Below are 20,235 nucleotides of genomic sequence, written 5' to 3'. Positions count from 1 at the left end.
TTAAAACGGGGTAGGCTGGCAGGTTATACTGTGGTAGTATTAGAAGTGGAAATTGAAAAATCTCATAAGTTTAGTACAATGCTATTGCTTTCATCCTTAAGCAAACAATAACAAAGTAGATTTTATTGGTTTGGATGTTTTAAATGGTTACTACTTAGAAGGAAAAATTGAGAAGAAGAAAGAAAACAAAGGTACAGCGCTGCCCCATACTAATTAATGTAGAAGGAAAGGAGGACACTCGGTGAACTGTGAGACAATAAATTTTTAAATTCATTTACTCTTTTAAAAGTGATTTTAGCACCTAGTCACTTCCCCCCAACTACTGTAAGTTGAGGCGGCTTGTGCTAATTCTCTAGGATATCACTTTTTCCAAACTATCTGTGTACTTGAAGATCTCCACTGTGGTATGTCAGTGTCCTGCTTTCAGCTGCGACAGAGTTAATTTTCTTCCTGGTAGTGGGTACAGTGCTGTGTTTTGGATGTAGGATAAGAATAATATTGATAACACACTGATCTTTTGGTTGTTGCTAGGCACTGTTTACACTAAGTCAGGGACTTTTCAGTTTCTCACACTCCCCTGCCAGTGAGCCGGCTGGGAGTGCACAAGAAGTGTGGAGGGTACACAGTGAGGACAGCTGACTGAAACTGGCCAATGGGATATTCCACGCCATATGATGTCATGCTCAGTCTACATATATACATATATATATAAAAAACTCGGGGGAAGCTGGCCGGGGAGTTTAGACTGTGGGTCGGGAATTACCTAGGCATTGGTGGTCTGCAGGTGGTGAGCAGTTGTGCTGTGCATCACTTGTTTTGTATGTTCAGTTGCTGCTGTTATTATCTTCCTTTTCTGTCATATCAAACTGTCTTTATCTCAACCCATGAGTTTTACCTTCCCCTCCCCGCCCTGATTCTTTCCTCCATTCCACCATGGGGGCAAGTGAGTGAACGGCTGTGTGGTGGTTTTAGCTGCTGCTGGGTTAAACCAAAGCAGTCAGATAAAGTGGGGCTGTAATATAGGCAGACCAATTCTTTTTCTTTATTATGTGGGGTTTTTTTTGTTGGCACCAATACGTTTTTGGTTAATTTACTCAAAAGTTATGGTCAAGTGTAAAGGGGAACACATCACTATAACCTAAATCCTCTTTAGCCCACCTACAAAATGGAGTGTAATAAAGCAATAATACCTGTTCCATCTGTGAATACAAAGCAATAAACTGCCCCATAGGCATTTATTGCAGTTTATTTACCACTATAAGCAGCTGAAACAAGTTATTGTTACCCTACAAGGATTATTTTTTTTCCCTTCCATGTTTTTCCAGGCCATTAATTTTTTTAAATAACGTAACTATGTGTGAATTCTGCCTGTGCTTCATTGATTTATTCTCAAAAATATGTCAGTGGGTATATTTTGTGCTCTGCCTTTAATTAAAGATTCAGTATGCTATTGTAATATTTTATTTATTTTGAGGCTATAATGGAGGGTTTAATTCTGAACCAATTTTAAAAAAAAAACATACATTCTGCTGTCTTTGATTTTGCTGTGGTATTTTTGCCTTCATTAGTGAAATTGAAAGCTTTGATTGCTTGACGTGGTAATTGTTGGTCTTGGCATGCTGTAGCAGAGATTTGTCAGATATGTTAAGCTTGATGAGTTTAAATATAAACTATTGGTTTTGTGAAGGTTTGAGTAAATATCTTAGCAGTTCTCTGCTTTTAATTGATTGGGTAAACTCATTTGTAGTGCAATTAAATGACTGTATAGTAGATGAGGTGTATCAGGCTTTTGGGAATGGCTAGGAATATACAAGAAGTTAAACAAGCTGTGAATCAGTAAACATGTAGGATGCTGGCCAAGTCATTAATGGTTTCACAAGCTGTCTATCGTGACTTTTTTCAGCCAGCGAGAACTTTTCATACTTCCCAAATTTTAAACTTTTCCTGCAATCACAGCAACATTTTTTCCATATTCCAGCTTGCAAGAGGTAGCAGATAGTAGTAGTCCATCTGTTCAAGTTGACATCAGCCTGGTTCCTGAACCAGCTCAACAAAGCAAGGTTTACATTTGATTTCAGGGAAGTCAGTGATGTAAGTTCAGTAGCTCTTCACTAATGTATAACTGTACCTGATTAAAGCAAATACATGATACTTGTTTTGCGACTAGCTGGAATGCTTTTACTTCGACAAAGATGGTAATGTCAATATGTACATGACATACTGGCTAATGGTGTTGCTTGATAAATTTTAAAACTCTGAGGCAGTGTTGCCCTGAGCAGCTGCTGCCCCTAACCTGTGAGTACTCATTCCTGTCCCTTCTCCACTCAGTTGAGAGTACTTGCTGATGTGTAGTTGCATTGGGAATGGGACTAAGAAAATGACAGTGTTACTCTGCAGCTGGGTAAATGAGGTTAATTAATCATCAGCCTGGCAGCTGCCGGTTCAGAAGTGGAACAGAATAGGGGGAAGCGTGGCTTTGTATGCTCACTTAAGTAGCACCACCTCTGAATGGACTACATGACTAATAAGCTGTAAGGAAGACCCACACCACAGTGGATGCTCATGTTAGGAGTGCTGCAGTGCTTCAGGCAGCATTTGCTCCTGCCTCCAAATAAATTTGATCTGGTCATGGGCATTGCTGGATGGGCATGTAATGATAGGAGGAGGGATAATGATTTTAAACTGAAAGAGGGTAGGTTTAGATGAGATACTAGGGAGAAATTCTTTACTGTGAGGGTGGTGAAGAACTGGAAGAGGTTGCCCAGAGAATCTGTGGCAGCCCCCTCCCTGGAAGTGTTCAAGGCCAGGTTGGATGGGGCGTTGGGCAATGTGGTCTAGTGGAGAGTGTCCCTGCCCATGGTCTTTAAGGTCTCTTCCAACCCAAACCGTTCTATGATTCTGTGATTGCCTAGCAAGGAAGTGGTGCAGTGCTGCTTGCAAATTCTGATCTTAAATAGCTATCCATAAACTTCACCATATTGCCGTACCATGAATCACAGCCTCACAAGTGGCTCCTCTTCACTGGAGGCAACATCAGATGTAATTCCAGGATAGTACAGAATTCAGCAGTCTCTTCACAGGAAATTGCCTGTGAAAATGAAATACAGCTCCTGTTGAGCCGATTGTGGCTTTGCAGGCAGACAAGGCATACAGCTGTCATTGAATGGATTGACAGGGGAAACGGAGGTCTAGGTGTTCTTAATACATTGCTTTTGTGTTAAAGAAATCCTCAAATTTATAATTGTCTTTATAATATACTGAAAATAATGAGCGGCATTTAATGATCAAGGCCAAGAAACCAGGAGTTGAGGTATTGTGCTCTCTTTTAAAAGCACAGACAAAACAAAAAACTTCTATCTAGAGCTGTAGCATTCTGAGAAATAAAGAATAGAGATAGATGTGGGAAAGTGGGCCTGTTGGGGTAAAATCCAAGGTGCAAGTTCAATGTCAGGATTAGGAGAATGGAGCAACATGACAGCTTCAAGGAGAGTGAACGGAAACTAGAAGGCCATCACAATCTACACCATAAGTTGTTATACAATAAAAGAAGCATACTTCAAGGGTGACAAATCAGGGTTCAAAATTACCTAAGACAGAGTTATGCACTAGAACTCACTGTGGCTTTCCCCATCATTTTACCTCAAAGTTTGCAGTTGTGTGTCTGCAGATGTGTACTTTAGTCCAAGCTTTCCACTTCGATTAAGCTGAAGCCTCACTTATGTGCAGAAACATGGAAGATTTCCTGTTTCTTTTTTTCTCTAATTTTTTTTTAATGTCCAGGCAATATATAAATCTTTATTTAATGGTTTCTCTTTGGGAAGATTTCATTTTCTATTTTTCATTTTATTGACATTTCAGCAAATTCTAATACGCTCTTTGGAACTGTGGGAGCCGAGATCATCAGTGTCACAGGCAGTCCCGCGTGCAATTGTTGCAGCGTGCTTATTAGTTTAGTGTACTGGTAGGCAGAGGAAATGGCATCACCGCTGTGAACTGGGAGCGTCCTGGAGGAAGAAAGGTCTTCTGCAGGAATAACATGCTGCTGACTAGGGCATAGTTTTCTTTGTAAAGCACAAATGCTGTTTGCTAGGGTTTCTGTGATAAGAGAATGTGAATAAGTGGTATTAGACATTTTTATATGTTGAAGATCATTTAAAAGCACTTTATATAGCATAAACAGTGTATGCATGTGTAAATGTGAGACACAATTGTGTTGCGGTTGTCACATGAGTCTGGTACACTTGAACTAAACAGTTTTTTCCTGAGGAATTGTAGATAACCAAATCCTAGTGGAAAGTTATACAATTACCTGCCTGTGACTGTAAGACTGGAGAATGCAATTTAGAGTGCTGGGGCAACATAGCCAGCATATCCCAAATATTTAATGGACTAGATAGTCCTTAGAACTTACTGGTTTTTCATCTTTAAATATGGTAGCAATGACCCTATAGATCCACGTGATCTGCAGAGGGGATTTATTAAGGCGCTGTCATAATATGCTCTGGTTAATATTTGTCTTTCAAGAGTTCATCTTGGCATGCTGTCCACATTAAAGCTCTCAGAAAGGTCTGCACGCTGAGTCCTCAGGCAGTCCTCAGTTCATTCATATAACTTCTTTTTTTTATTAAGGATTGCAGCTTCAAGCACCTGAAGGGCTCACTTTTCTACATGCCAGGAGTGCACAAGGGGACTGAAATAGGGAAAAGAAAAGATTAAATTACAGGAGATTAAGAAGCTAAAACTGAGTGACAGGCAATAGCAACAAAAAAGAGAGAAAAACCGGAATGTAAGAGAAAGAAAAGCAATGAAAAAGAGTTGTGATGAAGAGGTGGGGAGAGGAGTATGAGGGGAGTGGTAGGAAGAGGTGCAGGAGGACAAAAGGCGTGAAGCCAGCAGGGAGGAGTACTGGAGCTGAATAACTCGGTCTTTATTCCAGTTTGGGAGGGGCAGAAAGGAATGAGACTTAGTAGGAGGCACGAAGGGTGGGGTTTGTCTTGGGTTTTGCCCAAGGTGATTTCCCCCTACTTTAATAATGGTGTAATGTCTTTTACCTGCCCCGTGCTCAGACAAGAACAAGGAATTAATGAAAGTTTTTGGAATCAATAAGAGAAACTTTTTGTCTAGAAAAAGTTTTTCTCCACAAAGGAAAGCAGAAACATGTTGCTTTTTTTCAGTGCCCTGTAACTTTGGTAGCTGTGGGAACATCTTCATAGAAATAAGAACTAATTTTTGTGTTTAAATAAATAATTATATGCTGATAATTGGACCTCATGGGGACAACAAATTGAATTTAAAAACTACATTGAGTCCCATTCCCCCCCCCCCCCCCATTTTCTCCTTTTAGTCCTTTCTTGCCATTAAGCAGTCAGTATTCTGGTAATTATATACTGGAGATGCTATAAGCATTAAATGCTACAAAGTAAATTTCAGGCAAGGCTAACATATTCAGGATTTGCCTCAAGGGGATTTAGAGATAATAATGTCCTGTGTCAATGCTTCACAGCGGCGTGATTCCTTCTCTTGAGCCTTGAAAGAAAGAAGGCTTGTCCATGTGATGTTTTCTTTCACTTTGTTTCCCTCGCTGCCTTGACCTTATCTCACCAAGCTTACAGGAAACTTTGTACCCAGTACCCCAGTGGAAGTTCTGCATGTCAAGATACACCTTAATCCCACATTACCATGTGGTTAATGCAGTGATCTTTGTTTCTGATTACCTACTGGTGACCTACCCCTGATACAAATCAATGCTGATGTCAGGGACTGAACAAGAACAGAAGATTTTGCACCTGGCAATGAGGGAGCCACCCCATCGAGCAACTTCTGAGCAATGTTCCTGAGAAACCTGTGACATGTTTTAAAATCCCCTGAATGGAGTCTGAGTCATAATTATCTGACAGCACACTTACAGAATAAGCATTCGTTGGAGTGATTTATAACACTGTGCCATAGCTGGCTTTTGTATATAATTCTTTGTTGATGGAAACACCCAGAGTCTGCCTGTGCTGAGAGCATTTGCTATCTCTGGGGGGGCACTTGCTATATCTGTTGTTTGCTTTGGGGCACAGGGAGGGATTTATTTGGGTTTAGTTTGTGGACTAACTTGTGTTTACTGACATTCATCCTGATTAGGAAACAAAATAAGGTTTGTAGTCATTCTCTAATGTGAAAGGCAGGTCAACTACATTAATTTAAAACCAATTATTCTCTAGTAGACAGGTGTGTTTTTTTAAAATAGATTTATTTATTTATTTTTAAAAGTATTTTAAAATACATTTTTAATAGTTATTCCGACATTTTTCTTTTTCTCTCCCATTTGAACTTCTTCAGTGCGGTTTATTTTGTGAGACACAAAGAAACCAGACAAAGATTTGCCATGAAGAAAATTAATAAGCAGAATCTCATCCTCCGAAATCAGATCCAACAGGCCTTTGTTGAGCGTGATATCTTGACATTTGCAGAAAATCCATTTGTTGTCAGCATGTATTGCTCCTTTGAAACGAGACGTCATTTATGCATGGTCATGGAATACGTAGAAGGTAAAATGTTTGTTCTGTTCTACCAAGAAAGAAGAGAGTTTTCTTACACCAAGAAAGAAAAATAACCTGTATGGCACTTGCATTAGAAAGGCCCCCTGTGTGTCCTCAGTTAAATACAGATTCAGAATCTAAATTCAATAAGGCAACTTTTTTCCCAGTTATTATCTCCAGTGAGAGCTTGTAAAATGCTTGTGCTCCAGCTGTAGTTGGAAATAACTGCTCTTTGAAGTTCCTCATAGTTCTTTTAAGTTCCTCATAGACCGTAATCATAAGTGTCCTAGCATTCAAAGTTCATGTGGAAAATGCTGGTTGCTTTTCTGGAGTTGAAATTTTCATTAGCCCATGTTGGGGTATTTGTAATAGTTATTTTTACGAAGAAAGAGGGAAGAGGAAGCAATTTAAAAATGTACTGATCTTGAACGAGAACAGTGGACAGAGGTAGTGCAAGATGAGATACCCAGACTATGGTTGTGTGGGCTTTCTTTTTTTTTTTTTTAAAGTAGCAGCACAGACTTCATTGATTTCCAGCTGAACCCTTGTACTGCTTGCTCCCAGCTTCACACTCTGTTTCCAGTGCAGTAGCTGGTGTGGTTACATGTTTGATTGAATCATCTGATGGGAAAATAAACATTTATGACTACAGTTTGTGTCTCTTTCTGCAGCCTATATGGATTATACTGATACACCTCAGAATTTATAGCGTCATCTGGAACATTTGTCCTGTTTCCACAGGTGGAGACTGCGCTACTTTGATGAAGAATATGGGTCCCTTACCTGTAGACATGGCAAGGATGTACTTTGCAGAGACTGTTCTGGCCTTGGAATACCTTCATAATTATGGAATTGTACACAGGGATTTGAAACCAGACAAGTATGTATATAGAATATAACCAAAAGAGGACTTTGAAATTACTAGACAAAATATGAAAGGTGTAAACTTGCTTTGAATGTTTTTGATTTTTTTTTTTAAATTGTGAAGGTTATGTAGATTCACAATTTCTGCACATTATGTGAATTTTCATTACCTGCAGTTAGAGAAAATGCATTTTTACCAAGAGAGCTCTGTAAAATTGTCTGTCTTTAAGACAGAAAAGGCTATTGGAATAGCTAAAAAAAAAGTACTTCTGGCTGAAATGGAGAGAAATGGATCTTTCAAAATATGTTTAAAACACTGTTTAATACAAAGTGTCATCAACTTGCAGACATTTGTATATATGAAGACAAGATTGACCAGATTAGAAAACCCTTCCTGTTTTATGTTTTTCGGGGGGATTTTTTCCACATTTAGAAGTACCATGTTTCTCCTATACACGTAAACAACCTTCCAGCAAGTAGCTGCAGTAAAACCTATGGCTGTTGCAGCTCCATTAATCTTCCTGTTTCACATTAAAAAAAAAAAAATAAAAAAAATTGGAGTCTTGTCTGTTGAGTGACAATACCTGAGATGTTGGGGTTGTTTTCCAAATGAATGACCTAACTGGTTACAGACAGAAAATGCTTACCTCATTGCAAAAGGGACATTTATGCTGTTTTGGATCTTTCAGGTGATGACTGTTTCTTTTTCTTCAAAGCATCTAGCATTCAGCTCTCAACACTTATATAATTCCATAAGATGTTGTGCGATTGCATATAAAAAGTTTGTTTACATCTGATACTAATAGTAACAAATGCAAGACTGTCAGATTTTTTAACTTGTTTATTTTATACCTGCTTAAATTACTTCTTAAGCTGTCTGTATTTTTGCAGTGCTAATGAAACATTTTCCTCTGAGTATTATAATAATAATAATCACATAACATTGAATTATGTCACAGTAACTTCAGATTGTTCTGATTTTCAGTTTATTGGTAACATCCATGGGCCATATAAAGCTTACAGACTTTGGCCTGTCAAAGGTGGGGCTTATGAGTTTGACTACCAATCTGTATGAGGGTCACATTGAGAAGGATGCCAGAGAATTCCTTGACAAACAAGTAAGACACACCTTTTTCATTTCTACATTGAATGTTCAAATAAAGTGATGTTTTGCCAGTAGAATGTAGCACAATGCTGTATAAACTGTTGTTATTTCTGCATTGGTGTTGCAATTGTGTATGTCAATTACTTTTACTGATGCCCTGCAGATTATACTAGGCTTTTTTCTTTTTACATTAGGATCTATTAGTAAGATGAACAACCTAATTGTGTGCAAGTGAATCTGTGAGAGAGACAAATGGAAAACTGGTTTTTTTAAGGAATTCAGAAGTCTCGGCAGAGTACTTGTGGAGCTCATGATGCATTGTACAACCAAGGGTGCTAAAATCCTTGCTATGGCCCATTTGCCTTTAAACATGCCTCATTACCATTGCTCACAATCTGTTCACTGTAAAAGTTACTTAAGATAAAACCATCACAACTTTCATGTAAAGATAAGGATATGTTCAAGTTAAGTAAAATATTTGCCATGATGGACTCCCATGTACAAAATGCAAACTGTCCTTTGAATGACAGATACGCAAATGTTGACCATGATGCCTGTAAATGTAGCTAGGTCATTCTAAAAACATTAGCTGTTAGGTAAACTTAGCAGACTAAAACCTACTGGATTCCATTTTTCCATGTTTCCATATTATTTAACATTTTAAGAATTATAAATGATGTGACATAGCCTAGCTAGACTTGTTTTACCATCATGCTTATTTTCTTTCCTTTAGGTCTGTGGTACACCTGAATACATAGCTCCTGAAGTGATACTGAGACAGGGTTATGGAAAACCAGTGGACTGGTGGGCTATGGGAATTATCCTTTATGAATTTCTTGTTGGGTGTGTGCCATTCTTTGGAGATACACCAGAAGAGCTGTTTGGACAAGTAATCAGTGGTGAGGATTGTCACAAAAAAACCTCAAATTTCTTAGCTTGCTGTGAAACATTTCTATTTCTGTTAATAGTAAAGATATTTACAACTTTACTGATAGACTAGGTTTTTAAGCTAGTTTTGCTCAAAAAAACCACTATTATTGTAATACTGTAATACACAATTTGCTGTCAAAGCAGTAAGAATAAATTTGGGTTAAAAGCTGAACTTGCTGTATATTGTTGCTGAGTACAGAAATGCAGTAATGTAGAGTGGAATGGTTAAGCTGCACTGTTCGAAAAAGAAAAGCAGTATTAGTAGAAAAGTAGTGCCACTATAGCACAGTTATTTCAGTCTCTAGTAGGGAAATTATAACAGAGAAGAAACAGTTAAAATAAATTTGCATAAATAGGAAAATGCCTCATGGCACAATGAAGAAATTAACAAAGATGTAATAAAACCCTAAAACAAATGTCTCCCAAATAATAAATAATGAGAAAGAGAAGGAAACAAATTCAATTCACAGATTGTTAATGATTTCATTGGTGATTGTTGTAATGTAATGTTATTCCTGTAGCAGCTGTTCTTCTTCCATTTAAAATTCAATAACCTTTTAGATCTTAACCTGCAAGCTGACCCTAAGTATTGCTATGTGGCTTGTGGCAAAACTGAATGATAATTAAACAGAAATGTTTACTATCCTACCTGCTGTTTCCATAAATTTCCCAGATGCATAGATGTAGAGGGCCTCTATTTATGCCAAAAATTTAACAGAATGACACCTCTGTTACTGAATATTTCCCAGTCTGTTTTATGGTCTGCTTAAAAGGTCCAGTAGCTAAGACAAAAAAAAATAAACCAACCCCCAAAAAGAGCATACAAAAACCCCAACAGAAATAAAACTAACCACACCTCTGGTTCCTTATTCTCTGAGAACACAACAAATCCCCTTTTGTACTTAAGGAGAAACGATCATCATCTTTCCTCCATCTCTGAAGTTGAAAGCCAGACTTTTTGTAAACTGTAATGAAAGGGATTTGTGAGTTGCCTCTAGTATATGACCTCTTTATACAACATCCTAGCTGTTCATGGATTTATAACAATGTTGTTTTCTGATATATGCTTAGGCCTTAGTGGCTAGGAGAATCAACTGTTTAATTAACACAAGCAGCAAATGCTGGCTTTGTTCTGGATGCCTCATGGCTGCGATGCATATTCATGCTTTATTTTCAAAATCAGATTTAAACTGCAGTGGAAGCTGTAGGCAGGCAAACATGGAAATAACTCATGTTTTTATTGCATTTCCAGACACATGCACATGTGTTTTTATCTTCACACTCTGACTGGGAGAAGGGGAGGGAATAGTCTAAAACTAATGACAAAATTTGCACTTTAGACTTTATTTTGCATGTGGCATTAATTTTACATTTTGTAAAACAAATTGTCATGTGTTACAATCTAGCTGATACTTATTTACATAACTTTATCTGTTTGAATGTGTCCATTTATCTTCCAGAAATTACCTGTAGAAGTGTATGTTTGTAAGCCTGTTCTATTCCCACTCACTCTCCAAGACTGTTGGTCAGCAGTTTCTTGTTTCAATGTTCACTTGTCAGTTTCTTCTATTTTAAATGTCCTTACTTATTGAAATCATTCTGTCAGTATCTGCAGGAGAACTGTTCTGTTGGATGTTTCATGTGCTAAAATATGTCCCCTTGTATTCAACTGTAAAACCCATGTTAAATAACCAAAACTATACCCTAAACTTTCAGTCGAGTTTCTGTGGGTGAAATCTACGTTCCACTTTAAAATACACTTTAAAATCTTGTCCCCTCATTTTTCTTCACTCTTTCATCGTAGGTTGCCTTTCCTGCCCCCAAGGTGTACAACTGTGGGAGGCATCAGTGTAAACTTAGGTGCCTAAAATTATTGGGCTTAAAAATAATGCTCCAGAAACAGGTTAAGTTTCATGCCTGTTTGCTTCAATACCTTTCCTTAAACTCTGAAACACAAACATTAAACTTCTCTGTAGCTTCTGATGATTATTTCTCCAATTATGATCACTTTGAAGAAAAAATCTTGATGATATAATGACAACAAAATACTTAACAGCCTTCTGTATTTCCTGAGCTCCTGGCATTCTGTTTCTCTGATGCCAAAATCCTTGTACCTCCCAAGAAACTTCTGCAGAGTTTTGTCTAAACCTGCAAAATACTACATTTGTGGAGGCAGCTTCTGCTAAAAATCAGACAAAACTTGCTGGAAAGTTGTTATGAAGTTCATGCTCATATTGAAGCTGGCACAATTTTCCATTGTTTAATTTAAATGAAAGTTTGGTGGAATTTTTATTCAGCCTTATCTGAATACTGCAAGGTTTAGTATCTTGATTCCATGGTTTAGGTCCAACTTGCTATGAAGTACAAAAGCCTTAGTAGTATAAGAGTCAGTAGAGTGAGGTGGTTTTCCTCTAAGGTATGAAACACTTGGAAAAAAGCTCCATTGGCATGTATCTCTCTAGAGCAGAATCCGATACCTCGGCCCTTAGTCATGGGAGAAATGACTTCAGTGAGTCTGCTAGCACTAGAGAAGGATTACAGATGTGAGCAGTGACTGTTGGGTCAGGTCAGCTGTGTCCATCTTAACAGCAGTTTCCATGGAACAGAACTAAAATTTAAACCATGATTTTGAGGGGGGGCAGGGAGAACGGACAACATACAAGTTATGCCAATATTTTGCAATAGTTTTCCATGAGCCAAGCATTCCTGTATTCTGTTGTTAAACACTGTTTTGGGTTAAAGGATACTTCTGAGGAAAATGGGAACATAACAATATATTTATAGAGTCTGCATAGAGAGTATAAAAATCAGAAGTAATTGGTATGCAACAGAGAGCAACTTGGAAAAATTGCCTTAACTCTGACTTTATTGCTAGGTCACTATGAGAGCTGTCACACAGTTTCTGCTGAATATTGGGATCAGGCTTTAGTAATAACAAAAAACTTTTCTGTTCTGCTAGATGAAATCAACTGGCCTGAAAAGGATGAAGCACCACCTCCAGATGCCCAGGATCTGATTACCCTGCTGCTCAGGCAGAATCCTTTGGAAAGACTGGGAACAGGTTAGGAGGCATTATTTTAAGTTGTTACTGTGCTAGAAATAGCTTCTATATTTGGCGTTGGCAGCTTTTGTTCACCTGTTTGTTTTGCCCAGGAAACATCTGTCATGGCAAGTAGCATGACAACATGCCATTATAGCAGAGGGTATCTTAGAGATTCAGACCAGTAATAGGAGCTTAACAAGATGATGACTGCCCTTGGTTTTTTTGGCGTTTATGTGTGGTCATTCGCATTTACTCTTAAGTTGATAAGTAAACCAGAAATTTCTCAAAGGTTCAGTTAGCCATTGGATGGCGTTCCTTCATGAATACAGTATTAGATAACTAGACACAGAAATAGACAAGGGGAATCAAAATACAACTGATGCTTCCTTTTTCAGAAGTGTCTTAGCCTGGCAAATTGGTTCCTCCAGGCTTTAGAGTGGGTGATGAGTACTCCAACTAATTATTCAGAAATTACTGTCTGAGGTTGTATTGTGAAAGATCTTGTCATTCTCATTCAGCAAGCACTGCTACCTAGCATGGAAAAGAATAAAACCAAAAGTGTGAATGTTAAGGAAGTAAATGGGTATCAGCAAGAACACAACCTGCCAGCTTATTCCACTGTGGTCATTCAGTGCTCATTCCATTTCAAGAGAAGAACCTGGCATGTGGCATTAGGAGCGGTGAGCCTGCATAGGCTAATGAAAGCACCGTGCATTTATGTAATAGAGTTTATTTGTTAGTTGATGGAGCAGGATTTATTTGGGAATTTGGGAGAGAGGTAGTAATGAATAATACTGCACATGAAAAGTGTTAATGTGTGGGAACCCTAGTCACTGACTGCCATCCCACTGGGCAGAGCACTATGTAAACACAGAAAAAAAGGCATCCTACACGAGAGCCTGAATATAAAGGTGTAATCTTATTTATAGTGAACCTTGTATGCCATGGCTATAATACTGGGGATGCCAAGGAAACCAAGTGGCAGTGTGAGTCAGCATGAGAGTACTTGGAAATTGCTGGCAAAACTGAGTCCAGTGGTCAGATTGTACTGCGTATTTTTAGAACTAATATAAAAAGGAGCTTTAGGAATCAGTTCATAACTGGCCTTACCACGGTTACTCAGGGGGAACATGAGTATAACCCAGACTCCAAGTACTATTGACATGGTCCCAAATGACAGGCCTTCCTTTAGGACATGATGATGTGACTTAGTTGAGTGAACTGCATGTCCCTTGTTCCCTGAGCATCTGGGATCTGTGTGAATAGCCCTTAGACATCACTGTAGCTGATGGTCTGGAGTAAGTGGCATCCAGCAAAGTTTGTTGTTCTCCCTTGCCCCATGTTGAACAAGTTAAGAGTGACGGAGGTGTCATGCCCGAAGTCAGCTTCTCCACTTGCTGCCTGCTTCATCTGCTGCAAAGGGCACCACTGCCAAGGGCAAAACGAAGAGCCACAATGAGTTCCATTGCCTTGTTTTAAGTATACGCCTTTCAGGCATTGCATCATTGTTAGGATGCTTTTTGCTGGTGAGCACAGTGTTAATTCAAGACTGTCACCCTCTGAGAGGCTGGATCAGAAGTAGATTGCAAATTCTGCCTCTTTTGTTACAGCTGGTTGAGAAAGTGAATTGGCTAGGATGAGGCTGGCTTAACTACTGTAATGGTCAGTGCCACCACATGGAGCATCTGTGCACCTCCTTTACGGGCTGATTTCTTTCGACTGTTCGTGGTGTCTCAAGAGCTGGCAGTCTGAAGAAGGAAATTGGGCAGGCATTTCTTTGAAGCGCAGAGGGATGTTTAGAAACCGCAACAAAGCTGTTGGGGTTTTTTAAGTGTCAGAAGCAACTCGCAGGGACGGAGGCTGCAATGTGACAGGACCCCTGAGAGTACTGGAAAATAGCACGGTTTATCCCAGGCTCCACCATGCATTTCAAATGACAGCCCTATCTATTTAATACATATTAGCTAGCTGTGTAACACTCCATGAAAATCGTAATTGTGTATTTGCTCAGGAGACCTGAGTGACATAGGTTGTAGGAAGAGAGATAGATACTATACTTATTTTGAAGAAGGAAAATGACAAAAAAACGACCTTTTTGGGTTTGAAGTGTGTGAATCCAATCAAGAATTACACAATTCTGACGTAATACCCGTTACTGTGCTCAGAGAAATGTTCACTCCTTGGCTAGTGACTTACAATGAGATGTGATTTTGATTTCCTTTGGGAAAATTCGGCTTTTATGAATTTTTCCTGGTGCAGTCAGAAAAGTAAAGAACCTAACGTAGAAATCTTGACACTCTGACTTAGAGACCAATCCTGGTGGAGACTTAACACTTTTACTGTGGCGCGCTCTCTCGACTTAGCCTTGGCATAGGGAAGTTTACATGCTGTAACAATGTGGTGGGTTGACCTTGGCTGACCACCAAGCAAGCATCAAACTGCTCTGTCACTGCCCTCCTCAGCTGTACAGGGGAGGCAAAATACGACAAAAGGCTCCTGGGTCGAGATAAGGACAGGAGATTACTCGGTGATTACTATCACGGGTGAAACTGACTTGACTCGGGGAAATTAATTTAAATTATTGCCAGTTAACAATGGAGTAGGATAATTAGAAATAAGAACAAATCTAAATAAACCTTTCCCTCGCCCCTTCTGTCTTCCTGGGCTCAGCTTCACTCTGGATTTCTCTACCTCCTCCCCCCAAGCGGTGCAGGGAGTGGGGTTTGTGGTCAGTTCATCACACGGTGTCTCTGTCGCTTCTTCCTCCTCAGAGGGAGGACTCCTCACACTCTGCCCCTGCTCCAGCCTGGGGTCTCTCCCATGGGAGACAGTCCTCCACCAACTTCTCCAACATGAGTCCTTCCCACGGGCTGCAGTTCTTCACCAACTGCTCCAGCGTGGGTTCCCCACAGGGTGCAGCCCTTCAGGAACAGACTGCTCCAGCGTGGGTCCCCCACGGGGCCACAAGTCCTGCCAGCAAACCTGCTCCAGCCTGGGCTTCTCTCTCCATGGGGCCACAGGTCCTGCCAGGAGCCTGCTCCAGCACGGGCTTCCCATGGGGTCACAGCGTCCTTCCAGGTGCCTCCACCTGCTCTGGCGTGGGGTCCTCCACAGGCTGCAGGCAGATATCTGCTCCACCATGGACCTCCATGGACTCCAGGGGGACAGCCTGCCTCACCATGGTCTTCTCCAGGGGCTGTAGGGGAATCTCTGCTCCAGTGCCTCGAGCACCTCCTGCCCCTCCTTCTGCACTGACCTGGGTGTCTGCAGAGTTGTTCCTCTCACATCTTCTCACTCCTCTCTTCTGGCTGCTGTTGTGCAGCAGTTTTTTACCCTTTTGTAAACACGTTACCCCAGAGGCACTACCACCATGGCTGATGGGCTCAGCCTTGGCCAGCAGCAGGTCCATCTTGGAGCTGGCTGGCATTGGCTCTGTTGGACCTGGAGGAAGCTTCTGGCAGCTTCTCACAGAAGCTACCCCTATAGGCCCCCCCTCTACTAAAAGCATACCATGCAAACCCAATACAGTCAAGTTGGCAGTAACTCTTTCTGCTGCAGGTTACCTGTTCAGTTTTTAGAATTAGATTTATGCTTATTAACATCATCGCCCACTTCCCCAGGACAAAAACTCCAGTATTTTATTGCATTCTTGTAGTTGTTTCTTAACTTGAAACTAGTGTGATTGTTTAACACATATTATAACAAGTAGGCAGTAATTCATAAGAAGATCAATTATAAGATATTTCCTATGGAATTGTGTATTACTGCAATAAAACACCAAAAGGAGCTCCTGATCAGCAATGGTATTTTCATTGCGCTACTATTAAGAATCTTTCTTCATTACTTTCAAACTTGGACTTACTCATGTAGCACACATACTTACATTTTGATGATGACTACTGCTACATCTGATGCTTCTGACTAATGTGTAGCTGATAGGTAACAATTAGTATATCCAGAAAAATAGAAATGTTAAAAGGGGGAAGATGATAGAGCAATGCTACCACTATTAAAGAAATGGCAACAACAAAACAGGGATGAGGAGGTGCTCTAACAGTTTTAGGAGATTCTACTGGAAATGGGTAGTAGAAGTTCCTGCCTACAGTGATAACTCTGCCTTTCCATGATAATTTGCATTTTTTGGTCAGGGGTTTGGTTGAATGAATGTCAGAGGATTTGGTATAATTTGCTTAGTGTTTTTCTCTGGCTCCCCCAGGTGGTGCATATGAAGTAAAGCAGCATAAGTTCTTCAGGAGCCTTGACTGGAATAGTCTGCTGAGGCAGAAAGCAGAATTCATTCCACAATTGGAGTCTGAAGATGACACAAGCTATTTTGACAGTAGGTGTTTGATGGTATTAAAAACTGTGATGAATGCCTTGTTTAAATAATCACTGCCTTTGACTTTTGCTAACTGTTTTGAAAATCTTTATCAGAACCAATGGCAGCTTGCATTTTACCGGTGGTTTTACATTTCAGCAGAAATAATCTTAAGACTAAAATTACAGTTTTAGTTAATATTAAGTCTTGGTATCCATTCTTCCTGATAAATTCATGTACTTTATTTTCCTTGTCTGTAGCTCGTTCTGAGAAATACCACCATATGGAAACTGAGGAAGAAGATGATACCAATGATGAAGATTTTAATTTGGAGATAAGACAGTTTTCCTCATGTTCACACAGATTCTCAAAAGTAAGTAAAAATTGTTATGTCAGTATGTATTATGTACATAAACGTTTTGCTACTTTTATAGGCTTTGGAAATGCTAGATATGGGAGTATGTATAGGATATTGTTTCTTCAAGAAATGTTAACTGAAATTGAGCAAGAATGAAATGAATGCTGTTAAATCAAAACATGGGAAGATTATGTAGGAAAGTTATTTCTTGAATCCTTGAGAAGATAATAGGAAATTATATAGGCAGGTTGGTATTTTCTGTAGAAAATTCATGATAGCGTAGATAAATTTTAGGCAATCCATTCTGTTAAATGCTAATGCGTGTTCCTTACATTGGTTTCCTTGTACGTAATTTGCATGTTGCTCCTGAGTATCTTGCAGGTGATGGCATAACAAAGATTACAGTACTAGTCTGTAGTAGCTATTAATTAAATTACATTAGACTGAAGGAAAAAAGCAAAGTAGTAGTTGGCATGTGATTTGGTCGAGGAGAAATAGGGATTCGAAGGAGTGATTTGAATGCTGTGAATTGAAGGTAAAGCTGTCCAAAGGGTAGTATATGTAGTTTAGATGAAAGCTGATTATTGCTGGACAAGGGACACCAGTGGGAGCAGAGTGGACATGTTCGAAAAGTACTGTGGAGGGTAATTTGGCAGGAAATAATGGAAGTGGAATGCCTAATGGGCGTGCTTTTAGTCTTAACATAGTATCCAGCAGTGATTTTCAAAAGTTTTCTATTTAAAAAGTTTCTTTAACCTCCTTTAGGAACTGTTTAAAGGTATTTGGTAAATCTGTGTATCATGTTTGTCCTGGGTTATGCTTTAATGCATTGGTGGATTTTACTCTAGCTCCCCAGTACCACATATGTATTGTATGTGTGATGTCATGGAAGATCAGAGACAGGGATCGTGGATGTAGTTATGCTCACTCTATGTAAAGTACTTATTTTGACTCAGTGATAAGTTTCAAAATCAGATACTGGTAAATGACGCAGTCTCTTTGGAGGTAACTTGGACAAGAGGCAATGGGCACAACTGAAACGCAGCAAGTTCTGCATGAACACAAGGAAACTTTTTTTCACTGTGAGGGTTGTCAAACACTGGCACAGGTTGTCCAGAGAGGATGCAGAATCTCCATCCTTGGCTTCAAAAGCCATCTGGACATGGTCCTGAGCAACCAGCTTTAGGTGACCCTGCTTGTGCAGAGGGGTTGGACAACATGACCTGCAGAGGTCCCTTCCAACCTCATTCTGTGAACTTCTGTCCTTTTGAAAGCTCTGTACCACAGTAATAGTTTGCTTTAATGTCGTTATGTCGTTGCATCACTAGCTGTGCCTCTCAGGCTGCAGCAAATATAGCTGACAATTTCTGTGTGCTGCTTGTCAGCTAAGCAAACAACAGACTTCCAATGATCAGAGTTTATTTTTTTAAAATCCTTTAGCCAAGTAATTTATTTGTAACTTCAAAGTCAATTCAGATTAATTTTTCCGCTTTCCACACCTGACTGATACTAAGTCAGTATTTTAGGATTAGGGCTTTTTTTACCTTGATTGGCTTTATGTTTGTGAATTAATCCAAGATGTGCATTAGTCCTGTGACCTAGAGAGCCCAAGGCTATGGATTTTGTTTTTACTCTCTTGGTTCACACAGTGAAATGGGGAGAAAGCTAATGAATTAATAATGAGAACAGATGTTATTCATGACCCTGTACGTGAGGAGCCAAGAAAGCAAAATAGGAAAGCATTTTAAGAACACAAACTCTTGGAAATTTAAAAAGGCTCAACAAATATGAAGTTTGCACTCTGAAGTACGACATAAGCATTTAGAACATGCAGAGTACAACCTGAAATGTGCTTTCCTGCATATCTTTTTATATCAAATATGTAAGTGATGAGTTTTTTTGTGGGTTTTTTTGTCTGTAATAGGTTTTTAGTAGCATAGATCGAGTCACTCAAACACAAGCTGAAGAAAAGGAAGATGCAGGAGACAAAACAAAAAGTGTAACATTGCCTTCTGTGGAATCTTTAAGCTGGAGTTCAGAATATTCTGAAATGTAAGTAGAAGAAGGTGCTGGAAGTGGTCCACGTCCTGCTTGCCAGGTAGCGGGCCTCCTTATCTCAATAGCTGCACGAAAGTTTGCTTCTTTTTAATGCAGACAACAAATATCTACATCCATCTCCTCTGACACTGAGAGCAGCAGGCAGCAACACAGTTCTGGTTTGCTTCCGAAGTTGGCCATATCAGCCGAAGGAGAACAGGATGATTCTGCTGGCTTAGTGGGACCCCGGGAGGAACAGGAAAAGCCTGTGTTTGTGAGTGGGGATATAGTGCAAGATGAACCTGAAGTAACCACTCCAGCAAGTACGATCAGCAGCTCCACACTATCAGGTAATTCACAGTGGGTCTCCTGACTGATTACAGTAGAAACAGTTGTGGACCTTCTTTGTTTAGCACAAGCATTCATGGATTTAGTAGTCCTGTATTTCAGAATTACTTTTAAAAAAAGCCATCCCAGGAGGGGTCTGGTTTGCCTCAGGCAGAAGCTAATAAAATCCTGTGAAAATATGTATGGGAAAGTTTTTCAACATTTTTGGAAATGCCAACATTTGATGTCACCCCACTGACTCTGGAGGGCGGCTAGGCAAATGAAGAAAGCAGTGACTTGACCACAGAGCCTTTGCAGGATCCTTCTGTGGAGAAAAGGAGTCTTAGATCCCTTGAGCACTTAAAGAACTATTTTTATATCTTCCCTCACTGAAGTTGGTGATCTTTTGATTGATCATCCTGCAGTCGTTCCAACTGATCTGTATTGCTACATTCTAACACACTGTGCTGCACCATTGTGTGTTTTTAATTAAGACATCTCAGTGATGTTTGCCTCTCAGAATTGGCGTTGTCTGACTTTCAGAAGTCACTTTTGTCATTAGGAATCTGGGATGGGGTGTTGTAAACCATTCCCTACTTAATTTATTTCCTTTATGTATCCCTCTCCCAGCTCAAGTATTTGCACACAGTTCAATAGGATACAGGGCCCTGGTATCTTCTGGTTTTGTACTTTCAGAGGAGTTTTGTATAACTGTTGGAAGACCTG

General features: G+C 39.7%; 1 protein-coding gene across 5 annotated transcripts in view; it reads left to right on the top strand.

Moving 5' to 3' along the window:
* Positions 1-20,235, top strand: part of MAST4 (microtubule associated serine/threonine kinase family member 4) — a 285,948-nt gene that overhangs the window by 249,770 nt on the left and 15,943 nt on the right. For all 5 annotated transcript variants that reach the window (XM_075739819.1, XM_075739818.1, XM_075739820.1 and 2 more), the window contains 9 exons: positions 6,328-6,536; positions 7,269-7,407; positions 8,377-8,509; positions 9,230-9,395; positions 12,386-12,487; positions 16,686-16,808; positions 17,048-17,160; positions 19,070-19,197; positions 19,300-19,532. In XM_075739819.1, the coding sequence (XP_075595934.1) occupies positions 6,328-6,536; positions 7,269-7,407; positions 8,377-8,509; positions 9,230-9,395; positions 12,386-12,487; positions 16,686-16,808; positions 17,048-17,160; positions 19,070-19,197; positions 19,300-19,532 (1,346 nt within the window). The remainder of the gene's footprint in view (positions 1-6,327; positions 6,537-7,268; positions 7,408-8,376; positions 8,510-9,229; positions 9,396-12,385; positions 12,488-16,685; positions 16,809-17,047; positions 17,161-19,069; positions 19,198-19,299; positions 19,533-20,235) is intronic.

This window comes from Balearica regulorum, chromosome Z (assembly GCF_011004875.1).
Source record: "Balearica regulorum gibbericeps isolate bBalReg1 chromosome Z, bBalReg1.pri, whole genome shotgun sequence".
NCBI lineage: Eukaryota > Metazoa > Chordata > Aves > Gruiformes > Gruidae > Balearica > Balearica regulorum.
This window is presented reverse-complemented; position numbering and strand designations above follow the sequence as displayed.